Source organism: Oncorhynchus kisutch, linkage group LG3 (assembly GCF_002021735.2).
Source record: "Oncorhynchus kisutch isolate 150728-3 linkage group LG3, Okis_V2, whole genome shotgun sequence".
NCBI classification, from domain to species: Eukaryota; Metazoa; Chordata; class Actinopteri; order Salmoniformes; family Salmonidae; genus Oncorhynchus; species Oncorhynchus kisutch.
Window position 1 is genome coordinate 50,053,130 of NC_034176.2, and position 15,362 is coordinate 50,068,491.

At 40.7% G+C, this 15,362-nt stretch overlaps 1 protein-coding gene across 2 annotated transcripts in view; it reads right to left on the reverse strand.

Annotated features, from left to right (window-relative positions):
• Positions 1-15,362, reverse strand: part of prdm6 (PR domain containing 6) — a 52,022-nt gene continuing 36,660 nt past the window's right edge. Inside the window, exons 6-8 of one of the 2 annotated variants that reach the window (XM_031807897.1) lie at positions 14,885-15,227; positions 4,693-4,879; positions 1-654 (exon numbers count right to left, since the gene is read on the reverse strand). In XM_031807897.1, coding sequence (XP_031663757.1) covers positions 4,699-4,879; positions 14,885-15,227 — 524 coding nt within the window. In that variant the 3' untranslated portion in view covers positions 1-654; positions 4,693-4,698. The remainder of the gene's footprint in view (positions 655-4,692; positions 4,880-14,884; positions 15,228-15,362) is intronic. The other variant, XM_020465956.2, reaches the window with a different exon arrangement.

Sequence of the window (15,362 nt, forward strand, 5' to 3'; positions counted from 1 at the left end):
GAAGATAAATATAATTTAGTTTTCACAATTCATACTGTGGATAATAGTTTCTTATTTTTGTGGTGGAAACACAGTCCCCTCCTAAATCATGCTTCGTGGTGCAATTTAAGAGAAATTGTGCATTCTCAGTAGAGGCATGTTCTACCCTCACAGTTCCCCCCAACATTCCTTTCCCTTTGGTATTAGGATACAAAGAATAAGACAACTGAGATATAAAGCTACATACAGTGGACATTTTTGGTATTTTTTTGCTGTCCCAGTTTCAGGTCTTCTTTGGGAACCATAACTCCCCAGTCATAAATAAATAATTGTTTCTCCTCCCTTCAACATCCCCACTCCCCCAACATTCCCCTCCCCCTCCTGGTCCCTTTTCTGTGCCAAGATCAATAACTCTTAACATCTTACTTATTTTATTACTGCTTTTGGTTTTCTGGGGCTGATTGAGAGTTTCTCAGAGGAAATCTTTGGTTTTGTTTAAGTGTCCGTGACATTTAATCATGATTTTCCTTGCAGTTTAATTCCGGCCAGTCAATCAGCTAATCCACCTCGATTGATTCGCTGCTCTCGCCGCTGATGGGCTTGCACTCGTTGGGCATCCGCTGGTGTCTGCTGAGCTGGGTGGCCTGCGTGAAGCTCCTGTCGCACCTCTCGCACCTGAACACACAACACAAAACGACTCAGAGAGGCCAGCCGTACATGCCACCTCATCACTCGGCAACCTAATGGCAACTGACACTCCAAAGTGGCTGGGAATCTGACTGGGCCAGAGGGCTGTAATTGGAGCCTAGTCCTCTGGCCTTGATGCCGATGATGGGCGAAGGCCCCAATGCCTCCCAACATTGGGCCCTGTCAATAATCTCAGAGGAGGGGCCCCCCTCAAGGGGCCTGTCTAGATAAGGCACGCATCATTGTCACATCCAGTAGATAGAGAACAAAAAGAGATTTTCGGTAGGCCGGCTATCAAAGAGAGCCTCTCCTGAAGTATTGTGCTTAGCAGCCCAGAAAGAAGGGACCGTGTGCAATGTAGGGGGCTGGGTGCTGCTAATGCACTTGGCTAGGGGGCTTGGTGTCTAGAGTAGTAATTATGTAAGGACAGCTTCTTATAGCATTCTGTTCTACTAACTGTATCGAATCATTAGTTACATCATAGCAATTTGTGAGAATCACCCCTTTCAGTAAACTAGATCCTTCTACTATCAAGTTTTCCAGATTATGTGACAAGGATGCACCCGTTTCTGTCAATCTGCTAACAGTAAAAAGCGGTAGATATGCGGTAATGTCCTCTTAGTTTTACTGAATTTGCTGTTTGTGCCTAAGGTAAAAGTAGAGCCAGTGAAAGGGCCAAAGTTGCAGACTACACGGAATTCGTTTAGTGACGTTTTGCAGTAGAAAACACGTGAGCATTCCTGACTAACAGAAAATGCCAGCTTTAATCTATCAAGCATATCAGCTCAATGAAAATAACTCAGCCCCTATTGATTAGCTAAAGATTACTGTGGTGTATTCATTAATGTCTTTGTGTGCCTCTTCCTCTCTGGAGCATTTGAAGTGCTGATGACACATTTGTGTATCACTGATTGCTTATTAGAAAGCTGATTCGTTACTTGATTGGTCGGCCTCAAATCAGTCACCTTTTCACACCACTGTCCCTGGCTACATGGTGACAATCTGGTGGGATTTATTATCTACATTGATGAGAGGACAGTAGCTGCTGTAAATTACATTTCATCCCAGTTTCATCCCATTTTCAAGCTTGCGAAAAACTATGGATCATATACAGATAACTGCCAAAAATAAAGTAAACACTTGAGTAAATGAGGGATAAAAAGTATATTGAATGCAGGTGCTTCCACACAGGTGTGGTTCCTGAGTTAATTAAGCAATTAACATCCCATCATGCTTCGGGTCATGTTTAAAAATGGCAATTTTTTTGGCTACCATTGCTAGAAGAGATCTCAGTGACTTTGAACATAGGGGGTTTAAAGTGTGTGAGTGTGCGTGTCAGTCACCAGATCTCAACTCAATTGAACACTTATGGGAGATTCTGGAGTGCTGCCTGAGACAGTGTTTTCCACCAACATCAACAAAACAACAAAAATATTTTGTGGAAGAATAGTGTTGCATCCCTCCAATAGAGTTCCAGACACTTGTAGAATCTATGCAAAGGTGCATTAAAGCTGTTCTGGTGACTCGTGGTGGCGCAACACCCTATTAAGACACTATGTTGGTGTTCCCGTTATTTTGTCAGTTATCCTGTATCTATAAGATGAAAATTCCGTATAGATGGATACGCTCATATAATGTAAATATTGCTGTCCTGGCAATCATAGAAATGTTGATACTTATATCAAGCAGTCCTACTGTACTCACTGGTAGAAATGGTTCTTACTTTGTTATTGTGTAAGAGCGGAATACAGTATGAAATCATGACATACTTATCTCACTTCATTTAATAGAGTTAATTGCACAGTAATAATGCATTTACAATGTCTTATTATAGGACCGGGTAATATAATATGTGACTGTATTAAAGCTAATGTTGGCACAATAGGGTGTGCTTTACAGTGAACGTTCCAACAGCGTTTGTTTATGATGTTGAGTCAACAAGGTCACATGCATATAACGTCCATTAGATTAACAGAAATCTATTAGCCTGTGTGAGCCTTTAACTTGCTCAATTAATTACATACATCTCCAACAGCATCAATCAGACTGGCAGAGATATGGGGAAGCATCTGGCATGGCAAAGCCCAATTAACACAGAACATTTTTCATGAATGTCCCTGGAGGTTCTCCTTTGGTTATTTGAAAAAATAACCTTCTTACAACATCCAGGAAACGTCCCCCCCCCCCCCCACCCGCCCAAAACCAAAATGGGTTAGCTGGGAAGGATTTCGCTATGTGGACTATGGCAGAACAATAGCTATGCTTTGTGATATATACTACTGGTCAAAAGTTTTAGAACACCTACTCATTCAAGGGTTTTTATTTTTTACTATTTTCTACATTGTAGAATAATAGTGAAGATATCAAACTATGAAATTACACACATGGAATCATGTAGTAACCGAAAAAGTTTTAAACAAATCAAAATACATTTTATATTCTTCAAAATAGCCACCCTTTCCCTTAATGACTGCTTTACACACTCTTGGCATTCTCTCAACCAGATTGATGAGGAATGCTTTTCTATCAGTCTTGAAAGAGCTCCCACATATGCTGAGCTACTTTCCTCCACTCTGTGATCCGACTCATCCCAAACCATCTCAATTTGGTTGGGTGATTGTGGAGGCCAAGTCAAGTGATGCATCTCTCTCCTTCTTGGTGAAATAGCCCTTACACAGCCTGGAGATGGGTCAGGCTGTGTAAGGTGTTGGGTCAATGACCCAACTGTGTTGTCCTGTTGAAAAACAAATGATAAACCCACTAAGCCCATACCAGATGGTTTGCGTATCGCTGCAGGATGATGTGGCAGCCATGCTGGCTAAGTGTGCCTTGAATTCTAAATAAATCACAGACTGTGTCACCAGCAAAGCACCCCGACACCATAACACCTCCATGTTTTACGGTGGGAAATACATATGTAGGGATCATCCGTTCACCCAAACCGCATCTCACAAAGACACAGAGGTTGGAACCAAAAATCTCCAATTTGGCCAAAGGACAAATTTCCACTGGTTTAATGTCCATTGTTCATGTTTCTTGTGCCAAGCAAGTCTCTTCTTATTATTGGTGTCCTTTAGTAGTGATTTCTTTGCAGCAATTCGACCATGGAGGCCTGATTCACACAGTCTCCTCTGAACAGTTCATGTTGAGATGTGTATGTTACTTGAACTCTGTGAAGCTTTTATTTGGGCTGCAATTTCTGAGGATGTTAACTCTAATAAACGTATCCTCTGCAGCAGGGGTAACTCTGGGTCTTCCATTCCTGTGGCGATCCTCATGTGAGCCAGTTTCATCATAGTGCTTTATGGTTTTTGCGACTGCACTTGAAGAAACGTTCAAAGTTCAAGGCTCCTACCTTGTCACAACACAACTGATTGGCTCAAACACATTAAGAAGGAAAGAAATTCCACAAATTAACTATTAAGAAGGCACACCTATTAATTGAAATGCATTCCAGGTGACTACCTCATGACGCTGGTTGAGAGAATTCCAAGAGTGTGCAAAGCTGTCATCAAGGCAAAGGGTGGCTATTTGAAGAATCTCAAATATATTTGATTTGTTTAACAATTCTTTGGTTACTGCAAGATTCCATATGTGTTATTTCATAGTTTTGATGTCTACACTATTACTCTACAATGTAGTATATGGTAAAAATAAAGAAAAACCCTTGAATGAGTAGGTGTTCTAAAACTTTTGACCGGTAGTATATGTGCTGTAGCAGAGACGAGGCTTCCACTTTCAAAGACAGCCTTGCCACTGAGATACACTCAGAATATTTCAATTTGCAGTGTAGTTGAAGTGATTTTTTTGTACCATGTAGGCATTGTGAAACCTCTGGCCTCATCTAATAAGTGTCTTCTGGCCCTGTGTGTGTGCTAACCTTAAGTGTATATCAGTATTCAACTATCACAGGCATTTTCAGACACAGTGGGCAATGGTGAGGGCAACAATAGGAGTAGACAGTGTGCCATAAACATTCATTGTACGTTCTGTAATGGTGTCATTGGAGGAAGCAATGGTACTCACTGTTACTTACTTGAATGGCTTCTCCCCAGTGTGTGTCCGGATGTGGTTGTTGAGAGTGGTGGCTCCTGCAAATGCCCGGCCACAGTAGCCACACTTGAAGGGCCGGTCGCTGGAGTGAGTGACGACATGGTTGCGCAGCTCCGACGGCTGGGAGAAGGACTGGGAGCAGTGTCCACACTGGTAAGGTCTGCAGACACACACACAGAGGGGTAGAGGAGGACACCAAGCTCCCGTTACCATGGCAGCATGACCCTAATCAACCATGTGGCCCCAGTCCATGACTCGGCCATCTATCAATATGTGCACAACATACTGGAAACATTGGGTATAGTTGGGTTTTTCTGTTTCCTTCTGTCTGTTGTTCCTATCTGCATGTAGAGCTCTAATGATCTTTGCTAATTCTCACAGTGATCCCAATGAATAAGTGGGGCATGATAACAAATCACACATTTATTGACAGAGGCCACAAAGAAATGCTCTTACAGGAGTAATTAGACTAATTGACTATTCAACTGTGCCATCAATCACATGATTCCTTCAGAGAGAAGACAAACCTTCCAGGGCAAAGTTATTACTCCCTTTACCAAATGACAATGATTGCATCAATTAGATGGTGTGATTTTAGACAGCCTAGAGTTTAACAGCACATGATAACAGCAGAAAATAACAGTGTGCAGATGTTAGGAACAATGTTCTTTATTTTGTTGTTAAATAGGCAATATAAACCTTGCATATTCTGTGAATCTGAAGCCATAGCTAGCGGTATTATGTGGAGGAAAATTGAAAGTAATTAGAGCAAAATAGTGTAATATAATGGAAAATTTCTCACTTGCAGTTTTCCACATAAAGCTGCAATTCCATGGGGGTTCTATTCATTTATCAGCCCCATTCTATAAAGTATGCCTCAGTGACTTAGACCACAATTTATTTTGAGGTTTTTCTATGAGAAGGTGCATTGATTGTGAATACTTTAATGTGATTAATGTGTGGATATAATTTATTAGGGCCGCGCCGTGTGATTAATGTCAGGTTATTGTTTATTACAGCAGTGAGCCTGGGAGAGCCCCACAGATAAACACCTCCATCACCAACACAACACAGGGAGCCTCTGCAGGGCCACGCCGCAGGCACATATGCACAATAACGAAGGAAAAAATACATGTACACAAATACTTGTATGAAAGTAATTGTTCAGGTTTCTAATAGATTAACAGGTCACCGACAGCTTGATATTCAATTAATTGCTTATGTAAATAATGACAAATCTGTTGATAATGTGTCTATAATCTAAAGTCTTTATAATAACAACGCAAGGTTATTTGGAATAATTTGGATCAAATGATTGACTTCTTGGGATCTGTTTTTGTGCTATCAAATTTCTTGATAGAGACATATTTATTATTTCAAAATAATACAGGACTATGTAAAGCTCTTTGTCGGCTCAGCAACTAACAGTTATTCTCCACTGAGACAACTTACATTTATAAGAGGAAACCCCTTTGGCATTGCAGCTATATGTCTTGGTTTGAACAATACATATATCAATGGTTTAGAAAATCACTCCACAGAAAATATCTACACTACACACACACACACACACATGGTCTTCGTTTCCATGTTATTGATCAATCTATTACATTCTAGTGTTGAGATAATGGCCCTCGTCAACCAATCATGGTAATCAAATGAGCAGGGAACAAAACAAAGACCTCAAAGGTTGTATTGTATTCTATTGTATGGTATTCCACCAGTTGAAAGCTTATTGGGTTTATGAGTGAAGGATAGGATTTAGATGATAAACTAAATTAGTGGATGAGGACAGCTCTTTTTCAAAGTCTAACCATTATGTTGTGCCAACTGTTCCAAAACATGACCCAATTGAAAAAAGTAGCATCATACTGTTTGCATTGAAAAGATTAGTGAGTTCAGCATAATTGCAATGATTCAAGTGACTCGTATATCCCTTGTTATCAACAAACAGACAAACCGGAGCGAAACAACATCTGTAGGGCTCTTCTGAGCTTAAAAGGTGTGGGGTGAAGTTGCCCCTAGATGCTGATCTTGGGTCAGTTTAGCATTTCCCCCACTAATGGTTAGGATTAGGGAAGAGGAAACTGATCCTAGATCGGAACCTAGGGGATACTTCACCCCGGAGCCCTCAGTAGTGGTGGTGGGGACTGTTTGACAAATAATATCTCTCAATGACAGCAAGGATCACGGCCCTTATTCACAAAGTGTCTCAGAGTAGATGTGCTGATCAAGGATCAGTTTTTCTGTTTAGATCATAGTTAATATCATTACATGGACAGGGCGGACCTGTTAACAGATCAGCAGTTCTACTCTGAGACGCTTTGTGAATACGGCCCTGGTCATTATCTGGTGGGATGAAACTACGTTTCTGCACTATATAAATATATCAATTTTTGAGCTATCCCACACTCCAGGTCAGTAGGGGAGAACGGGTTGGTTGTCACACTTTTGGTTACTATATGATTCCATGTGTGTTATTTCATAGTGTTGATGTCTTCACTATTCTACAATGTAGTAAAATAAAGAAACCCCCTTGAATGGTGTGTCCAAACTTTTGAATGTTACTGTATGAAAAACACAAATTCCCCTCACCTGAACGTCTTGTCATACTAACATGAATAAACCAGGTGGATGAGTTTCTTTCAAAGAATTCACACGCTATCCTTAAAAAAATGCCCGATGCCACCCCTCTTTACCTTTATTTTACTAGGCAAGTCAGTTAAGAACAAATTCTTATTTTCAATGACGGCCTAGGAACAGTGGGTTAACTGCCTGTTCAGGGGCAGAACGACAGATTTGTACCTTGTCAATTTGGGGATTTGAACTTGCAACCTTCCGGTTACTAGTACAACGCTCTAACCACTAGGCTACCTGGAGGAAAATAGGGAAGGGTCATGCTTTTTCAATTTCAGTCAAGGGTCCGGGTTTTTTTTAATTTTTTTAAGTCTAGTCCAGGGATGGTCATGTAATTGATAAAATGTCTACATTTCTCAGTGTTTTAGAATTAGTTTCTTATTAGGCTACATATCGATGTGTGCCCGATGCCACCCCTCATTTCTGATTCTCTTCTGGGCGGGAAATATCAAGTACACCTATAGGTTATTTACTGTGGCCTCAATCAAATGATCCATAGAATATAGGCTACTAAGTGCAGACTAGCCTATAGCCTATGTTCTGTTCAGTGTGAGAAGGAGAGCACGAAGATGAGGATTACTGGAGGTCAACTTGGATAGCTTGCTACTACTATAATACATTTTTTATTAAAAACAACATGGTTTTTTTTGCCCATGATGTAGACCTATATCCATAGGTTTTGTCGGTCAATTCCTCCACCCACCATGCACTCTTTAAATATCCTACATCCATGTCAGTGAAGGGCTATTAAGTTAAAACCAAGACTCAAATTGAGGGGGTATGAGAGGGTATGCCATAGGCCTACTTTTTATTAAAGAAAATGGCAAAAGCTTAAGATTGAGGAAAATAAAATGGATCTGATTATATAAAGTTATCTATAACAGCACTTTGGTCTGCAATGCTTTATGCCCGTGAAAGACGTGACTCCGATGCATATGGGGATATCATTGTTTCATTTCTTTGACATTCAGAGGCTGAGCTACAACCTATAGCCTAGGAGACCATTTTTTTCTTCTAATTATGTCAGATTCAGACAAGATGTTTAAACCCAGACATCTTTTAGGAAAACACTTGTGACCTTCTCTTGTTGAGTTAAGCCACAGAAGAAGAGTAGCCTGCAGTTAAAGCTTACATTCTTCTGCTTTGGTAGGTCTACTCTGTCTGGGGTGGAAAGGTAGGCCTACTCTGTCTGGGGTGGAAAGGTAGGCCTACTCTGTCTGGGGTGGAAAGGTAGGCCTACTCTGTCTGGGGTGGAAAGGTAGGCCTAACCCTTGGAAGTACCATGCTCAGATTCCTAATGATATCTCAGATTAAATCATTTGTAAACAGGGACAGTTTCATTGCAAACAAGTCACACTGATTTTGCATCGGAGAAATAGGATAAGATGAACACAGGCCTATCATCTCTGTCCATTCTTAACCTGTAATTTTGGTGGTATTAAAAAAGGTTCTACTAATATGTCAAATAATTGCATGACCTGTTTATAAAAAATTAAAAATTCTCTAACCTGTAAATACAATGATTGATTCATGCAATGCTTAAAGGAGATATTTTCACCTCTACTCTTGTCCACGCTTGTCTGTGAACCCACAACCTTCTGGCCCATAGCCCTGTGCACTATCAAAATTCCTGCGTTGCCCTGTAATGCTTACAGGACAAAGAACAGCTTTAAAACTGCATATCTAAAGCTCTGGTCTGTCCAAAAAGTTAGGGTAAACAGTAAACATGTTCTCTGCCATCCACTTTGTTTTAATTATTATTTGGGGTATAGGGACTTGTTTTTTTCAGCCGTTCAGGGATAATTTAGGTCAAATATATTTTGCTGAATGGAGGGCCATCCATTTTCATTTCAGAGAGGTCCGATTTTCATCATGTAACCCTTATTATAAATAATGGTACCTTACTGGTTAGGGTTGAATAAACATGCTATTTAAAGTTATTTTGCTTTCAAGTAATTGTATGATTATTACAATTCAATTAATTGAGTTTTACAATTCAGGAGATGTTACATTTATGCATAAATAAATATAATATTTTTTCTTACAATCTTGTTACTCCCAGTTAGTGGTAGACGTCTCAGCATGATCTAAATCTACAACCAAGGGTGCTTCACAAATGGCACCATATTCCCTATACTGTACAGTGCACTACTTTTGATCAGAGCCCAAAAGGGTCCCATTTGGGCCGCATCCACTATCTACATAGCCTACATACTATATATCAATGCTCTTGATTTTCCATAGCAATCCTTAGCCCTCAAACCAGTAGAGCATCTGTGGTTTTAGACTCAAGAGTTATCAACAAAATAACTGAATAATCTTATGTGTCAACAAAGTCAGGAGTGTACACATACGTAGTACTAATATAATATAAGCCATTTAGTGGACACTTTTATCCAAAGCGACTTACAACAGTGAATTAATACATTTTTATATGGGTGGCCCAGCAGGAATTCGAACCCATGATCCAGGCATTGCTAGCTCAATGCCCTACCAACTGAGTAACACAGAACCACACTAGAATATCAAGTGCTCATTGCTGATTAGAGTATTGAAACGTTATTTACTGAGGTAGAGGCCCTTCTGTGCTACACACCACCACTTCTTTCCCATTTGAAACTCTCAGTAGGGCGATCCCTGGCCTTTTCGCCCTAAGAACAGAAAAAACAAAGCCTGAGCAGTAACCACCCTATCGTTCATTGGAAATGCAGAAGAACAAACATAATATCCTTCAAAATGAATGCTCATAGTTACTGCACACCTTATTTGGGTAAGTGATAGACTATCTTCAAATGCTTAATTTCTTAAAGGAATACTGTACAGTATTGTATTGTTCTGTTAGATATTCAATATTAATAAATACTATTGATACATACTGAAGGCTGAATACTAAATTAAAGGATAAGTAGCAAAGTAAACAGAAACACAACAGGCTTTGTTCCTTGATCTACTATATTACCATAAAGATACGGTATTTCTTTATTGAGGGATACATTCCAAGTGACTAAAAAAAATAGGAAAAACTTCTCGGGCACTCCTTTGTAGGATCTCAGCTAAACAGGTAAGCAAAATGATTTTTCTAGTGCTGATATACTACAGCAATTCATCTTTCTCCCAAATGTACATATAAACTAAACATCAATAAATATGTATAAGCCAAAACCCATAAACCACAGCCGAGAACATTTTAAACAGATGCATTGGGTAATTTACTGGGTGCAAAGGCTGTGCATCCAAATATCAACAGATCCAGATTCCCTTGTTCAGCTAAATTTTATCTGCACCCCAGGGTCATAAAGTTGAGTATTGACAAACGCTCATATTGACTTCAACTCCTGGGTATCCAGGCAACATTTTTCTTCTGTATGAATATTAGTTTATTGAATAAGTGGCATCTGTTTTCCTCCGCATCACAGTTAGGGTAGGTATTTCTTTGTGACAGCTGCAACTGATTTATAGGTTTGTATGCTCTGAAGAAAAATTGTGCTAAGCAAAAATGTCCAATACACCCCCCCTCCCCCACGGTATTTAATTAAGTTGGGAGATGTTACACACTGGATTTGAACCCTGAAACCACTGTGAGAGAGAAAGACCACATGTATTGGCATGCAAATTACTGATAGGAACAATGAATTGTATCTCATACAGCATAGGGGAGACTCAGAGGTTGGTTGTCACAGTGCTAATTACTCCCAATTTTAAGGTTCAAATGTGTGAATTATTTGAAATAACTCATCCACCTGGTCAATTCATGTCAGCATGACAAAACACTGAGGTGAGGGGAATTAGAGTTTTTCATAGGTGAAAGTAAACAATATATATTGGTATTTTCTTTGTAAATGTTTTAATTTTGGTAACATCTATGATACCGAGGTCAAGCCATGTGGTAACTACCATTTGAATTAGCATTGGGGGGCCTCCCAAGTGGCGCAGCGGTCTAAGGCGTCACTACAGACCTGGGTTTGATCCCAGGCTGTGTCGCAGCCGGCTGCGACCGGGAGACCCATGGGCGGCGCACAATTGGCCCAGCGCCGTCCGGGTTAGGGGAGGGCTTTGCAGGCCAGGATGTCCTTGTCCCATCGCGCTCTAGCGACTCCTGTGGCAGGCCGGGCACATGCACACTGACATGGTCGCCAGTTGGACAGTTTTCCTCTGACATTGGTGTGGCTGGCTTCCGGGTTAAGCGAGCAGTGTGTCAAGAAGCAGTGCAGCTTAGCAGGGCTGTGTTTCGGAGGATGCATAGCTCTCGACCTTCGCCTCTCCCGAATCCGTGCGGGAGATGTAGTAATGGGACAAGACTGTAACTACCAATTAGATATAATGAAAATGGGTAGAAAAAAGGGGTACATTTAAATATATATATATATATATATATTAGCATTTTTAGGGGTCTGGACTGGACAAGATCTGTACCAATCATATATGTCTATGTTTCACAGGTTTGGTCATCACAGTAGAATTCAGCACAATACAGTGAATTATACTGTACTCTAGTTTTCTCCACTGTACTAAACTCTACTACACTGATCTATACTGTTTTACAAGACCCCCTTTCCATCTGTTTGACCAGAAATCAAAGCCTGCTTATTCCACATTTTTGGGGGATGGAAAATTGTTGAAAAAAATAAAGTTGAAGTCGGAAGTTTACATACACTTAGGTTGGAGTCATTAAAACTCGTATTCAACCACTCCACAAATTTCTTGTTAACAAACTATAGTTTTGGCAACTCGGTTAGGACATCTACTTTGTGCAAGACACAAGTAATTTTTCCAACAATTGTTTACAGACAGATTATTTCACTTATAATTCACTGCATCACAATTCCAGTGGGTCAGAAGTTTACATACACTAAGTTGACTGTGCCTTTAAACAGCTCGGAAAATTCCAGAAAATCATGTCATGCTTTAGAAGCTTCTAATAGGCTAATTGACATCATTTGAGTCAATTGGAGGTGTACCTGTGGATGTATTTTAAGGCCTACCTTCAAACTCAGTGCCTCTTTGCTTGAAAAAATCAAAATAAATTACATTGGAGACCTCCATAAGTCTGGTTCATCCTTGGGAGCAATTTCCAAATGACTGAAGGTACCACGTCCATCTGTACAAACAATAGTATGCAAGTATAAACACCATGGGACCACGCAGCCATCATACCGCTCAGAAAGGAGACGCGTTCTGTCTCATAGAGATGAATGTACTTTGGTGCAAAAAGTGCATATCAATCCCAGAACAACAGCAAAGGACCTTGTGAAGATGCTGGAGGAAACAGGTACAAAAGTATCTATATCCACAGTAAAACAAATCCAATATTGACATAACATGAAAGGCTGCTCAGCAAGGAAGAAGCCACTGCTCCAAAACCGGCATAAAAACGCCAGACTATGGTTTGCAACTGCACATTGAGACAAAGATCGTACTTTTTGTAGAAATGGTCTGATGAAACAAAAATAGAACTGTTTGGCCATAATCACCATCGATATGTTTGGGGGAAAAAGGGGGAGGCTTGCAAGCCCAAGAACACCATCCCAACTGTGAAGCACGGGGTGGTACCATCATGTTGTGGGGGTGCTTTGCAGCAGGAGGGACTGGTACACTTCACAAAATAGATGGCATCATGAGGCAGGAAAATTATGTGGATATATTGAAGCAACATCTCAAGACATCAGTCAGGAAGTTAAAGCTTGGTCACAAATGGGTCTTCCAAATGGACAATTACCCCAAGCATACTTCCAAAGTTGTGGCAAAATGGCTTAAGGATAACAAAGTCAAGGTATTGGAGTGGCCATCACAAAGCCCTGACCTCAATCCTATGGAAAAACTGTGGGCAGAACTGAAAAAGCATGTGTGAGCAATGAGGCCTATAAACCTGACTCAGTTACACCAGCTCTATCAGGAGGAATGGGCCAAAATTCACCCAACTTCAGCTTGTGGAAGGCTACCTGAAACGTTTGACCCAAGTTAAACAATTTAAAGGCAATGCTACCAAATACTAATTGAGCGTATGTAAACTTCTGACCCACTGGGAATGTGATGAAAGAATTAAAAGCTGAAATAAATAAATCTCTCTACTATTAGGGGCGGCAGGGTAGCCTAGTGGTTAGAGCGTTGGACTAGTAACCAGAAGGTTGCAAGTTCAAACCCCCGAGCTGACAAGTACAAATCTGTCGTTCTGCCCCTGAACAGGCAGTTAACCTGCCATCATTGAAAATAAGAATTTGTTCTTAACTGCCTAGTTAATTAATTGTGATGAACTGAGTTTAAATGTATTTGGCTATGGTGTATGTAAATTTCCAACTGTATGTATTCCTTCCTTTCTCTAAAATATAGCCCAGACTATTTATTAGCATTTCATTTGACATGAAATTTGATTTGCTCCTATGTTAGTGCTCATTGGGCCTTTCATGTCAAATCAAACCAAATGTTATTTGTCACATGCGCCGAATACAACAGGTGTAGACCTTACAGTGAAATTATTACTTACATGCCCTTAACCAAAGTACTTTTAAGAAAAAAAGTAAGAGATAAGAAAAACAAATAATTAAAGAACAGCAGTAAATAACAATAGTGGGGCTATATACAGGGGGTACCGGTACAGAGTCAATGTGCGGGGGGCACAGGTGTTGAGGTAATTATGTACATGCAGGTAGGGTTATTAAAGTGGCTATGCATAGATGATAACAAAGAGTAGCAGCAGCGTGGGGGGTGGGGGGGTGCAAATAGTCTGGGTAGCCATTCAGGAGTCTCATGGCTTGGGGGTAGAAGCTGTTTAGAAGCCAATGCAATCATATTGTTCAGCTACATTGCCATGGCCAGTATACAGTAAAAATCACAAGCTCTTTTGTGTTTGTGCTATAAAGAGCTCCCTTCGTTGCCTCCCTCTTCCACACATATTGTCTGTCACACACCCACACATACATGTGCAAACACATGCATGCACACAGAAATGTACTCAAAATGGCACGTTATTTACGAGGCATAAAATGCTGAATTGTGTTCGAAATAACATTTTATCAAAGAAAGGTTATTTATAAGACTGTATGCTATATTGCTTCACTTCCTGTTACAAAAGGAATAAGCTACTAGCAAACAGTATGTAAACCAACCCCATACTGTGTGACAACCAACCCCACGATGGGGCTGGTTGTCACAAGTGGACCGTGTGTTTGATGGCTTTTAATGGCATGTTGGAATAAGATGTGAGGATAAAAAGGTTCCCCATTTCAACCCCAGACCTTGGTCTTTCTACTAATATTGAAGAGAGTTTTGTAAGATATACTGTTGCTGAGAAATACACTCGAGTAAAAAGTGTGACAACCAACCCCATTCATCACTACACTATATAGAATAGCATGGCAAGTGTTTCCCCCCCCCCCCCCAATGAACCCCATGGAAACAGAACTTTCTGAAATTAAAAATAGACACAAAGCAAGAAGAACGCCTAAATGTCTGTAAGAGTCTGAGACTACTAGGATATATCAAGCATTATGATGATTCATTTTATGAGATGGCTCAAAGGCTGTTACCTTACCTGTCTGGGTTCTGTGTGCACACATGCATCTGGAGCAGGATGCGTTGCGTGAACGTCTTAAAGCACTGGCCGCACTTCCAGAGGTGCCAGTCACTGAACTCGGTGCTCAGCTGGCTGGTGGAGGTGGGGCTGGCTAGGACTCGCTGGTTCTTAGAGCTCATCTGGTTGAAGCCGGAGTCCGTGTGGCCACCTTTGTCCATCAGGGAGAAGCTTCTGGAGCAGGGCGAGTGGGGGAAGACCATGGAGCGCAGCAGGGCCACCGAGAAACCTTTGCCCGTTTTACTGAGCGGCTGCAGCGTCTCTTGTCTGCTCATGGCCTCCATAACTGTGGTTGGTACATTCACTAAAGGAGGAAAACAGTAGAAAACATGGAACATACAGTCATGTAAACCACTATCAGCATGTGATGTGAGGATACAGTTAGTATGTTGTGCCTTAGCACCCTTATACAACTGGAATGGGGTAACATTCATTCTAA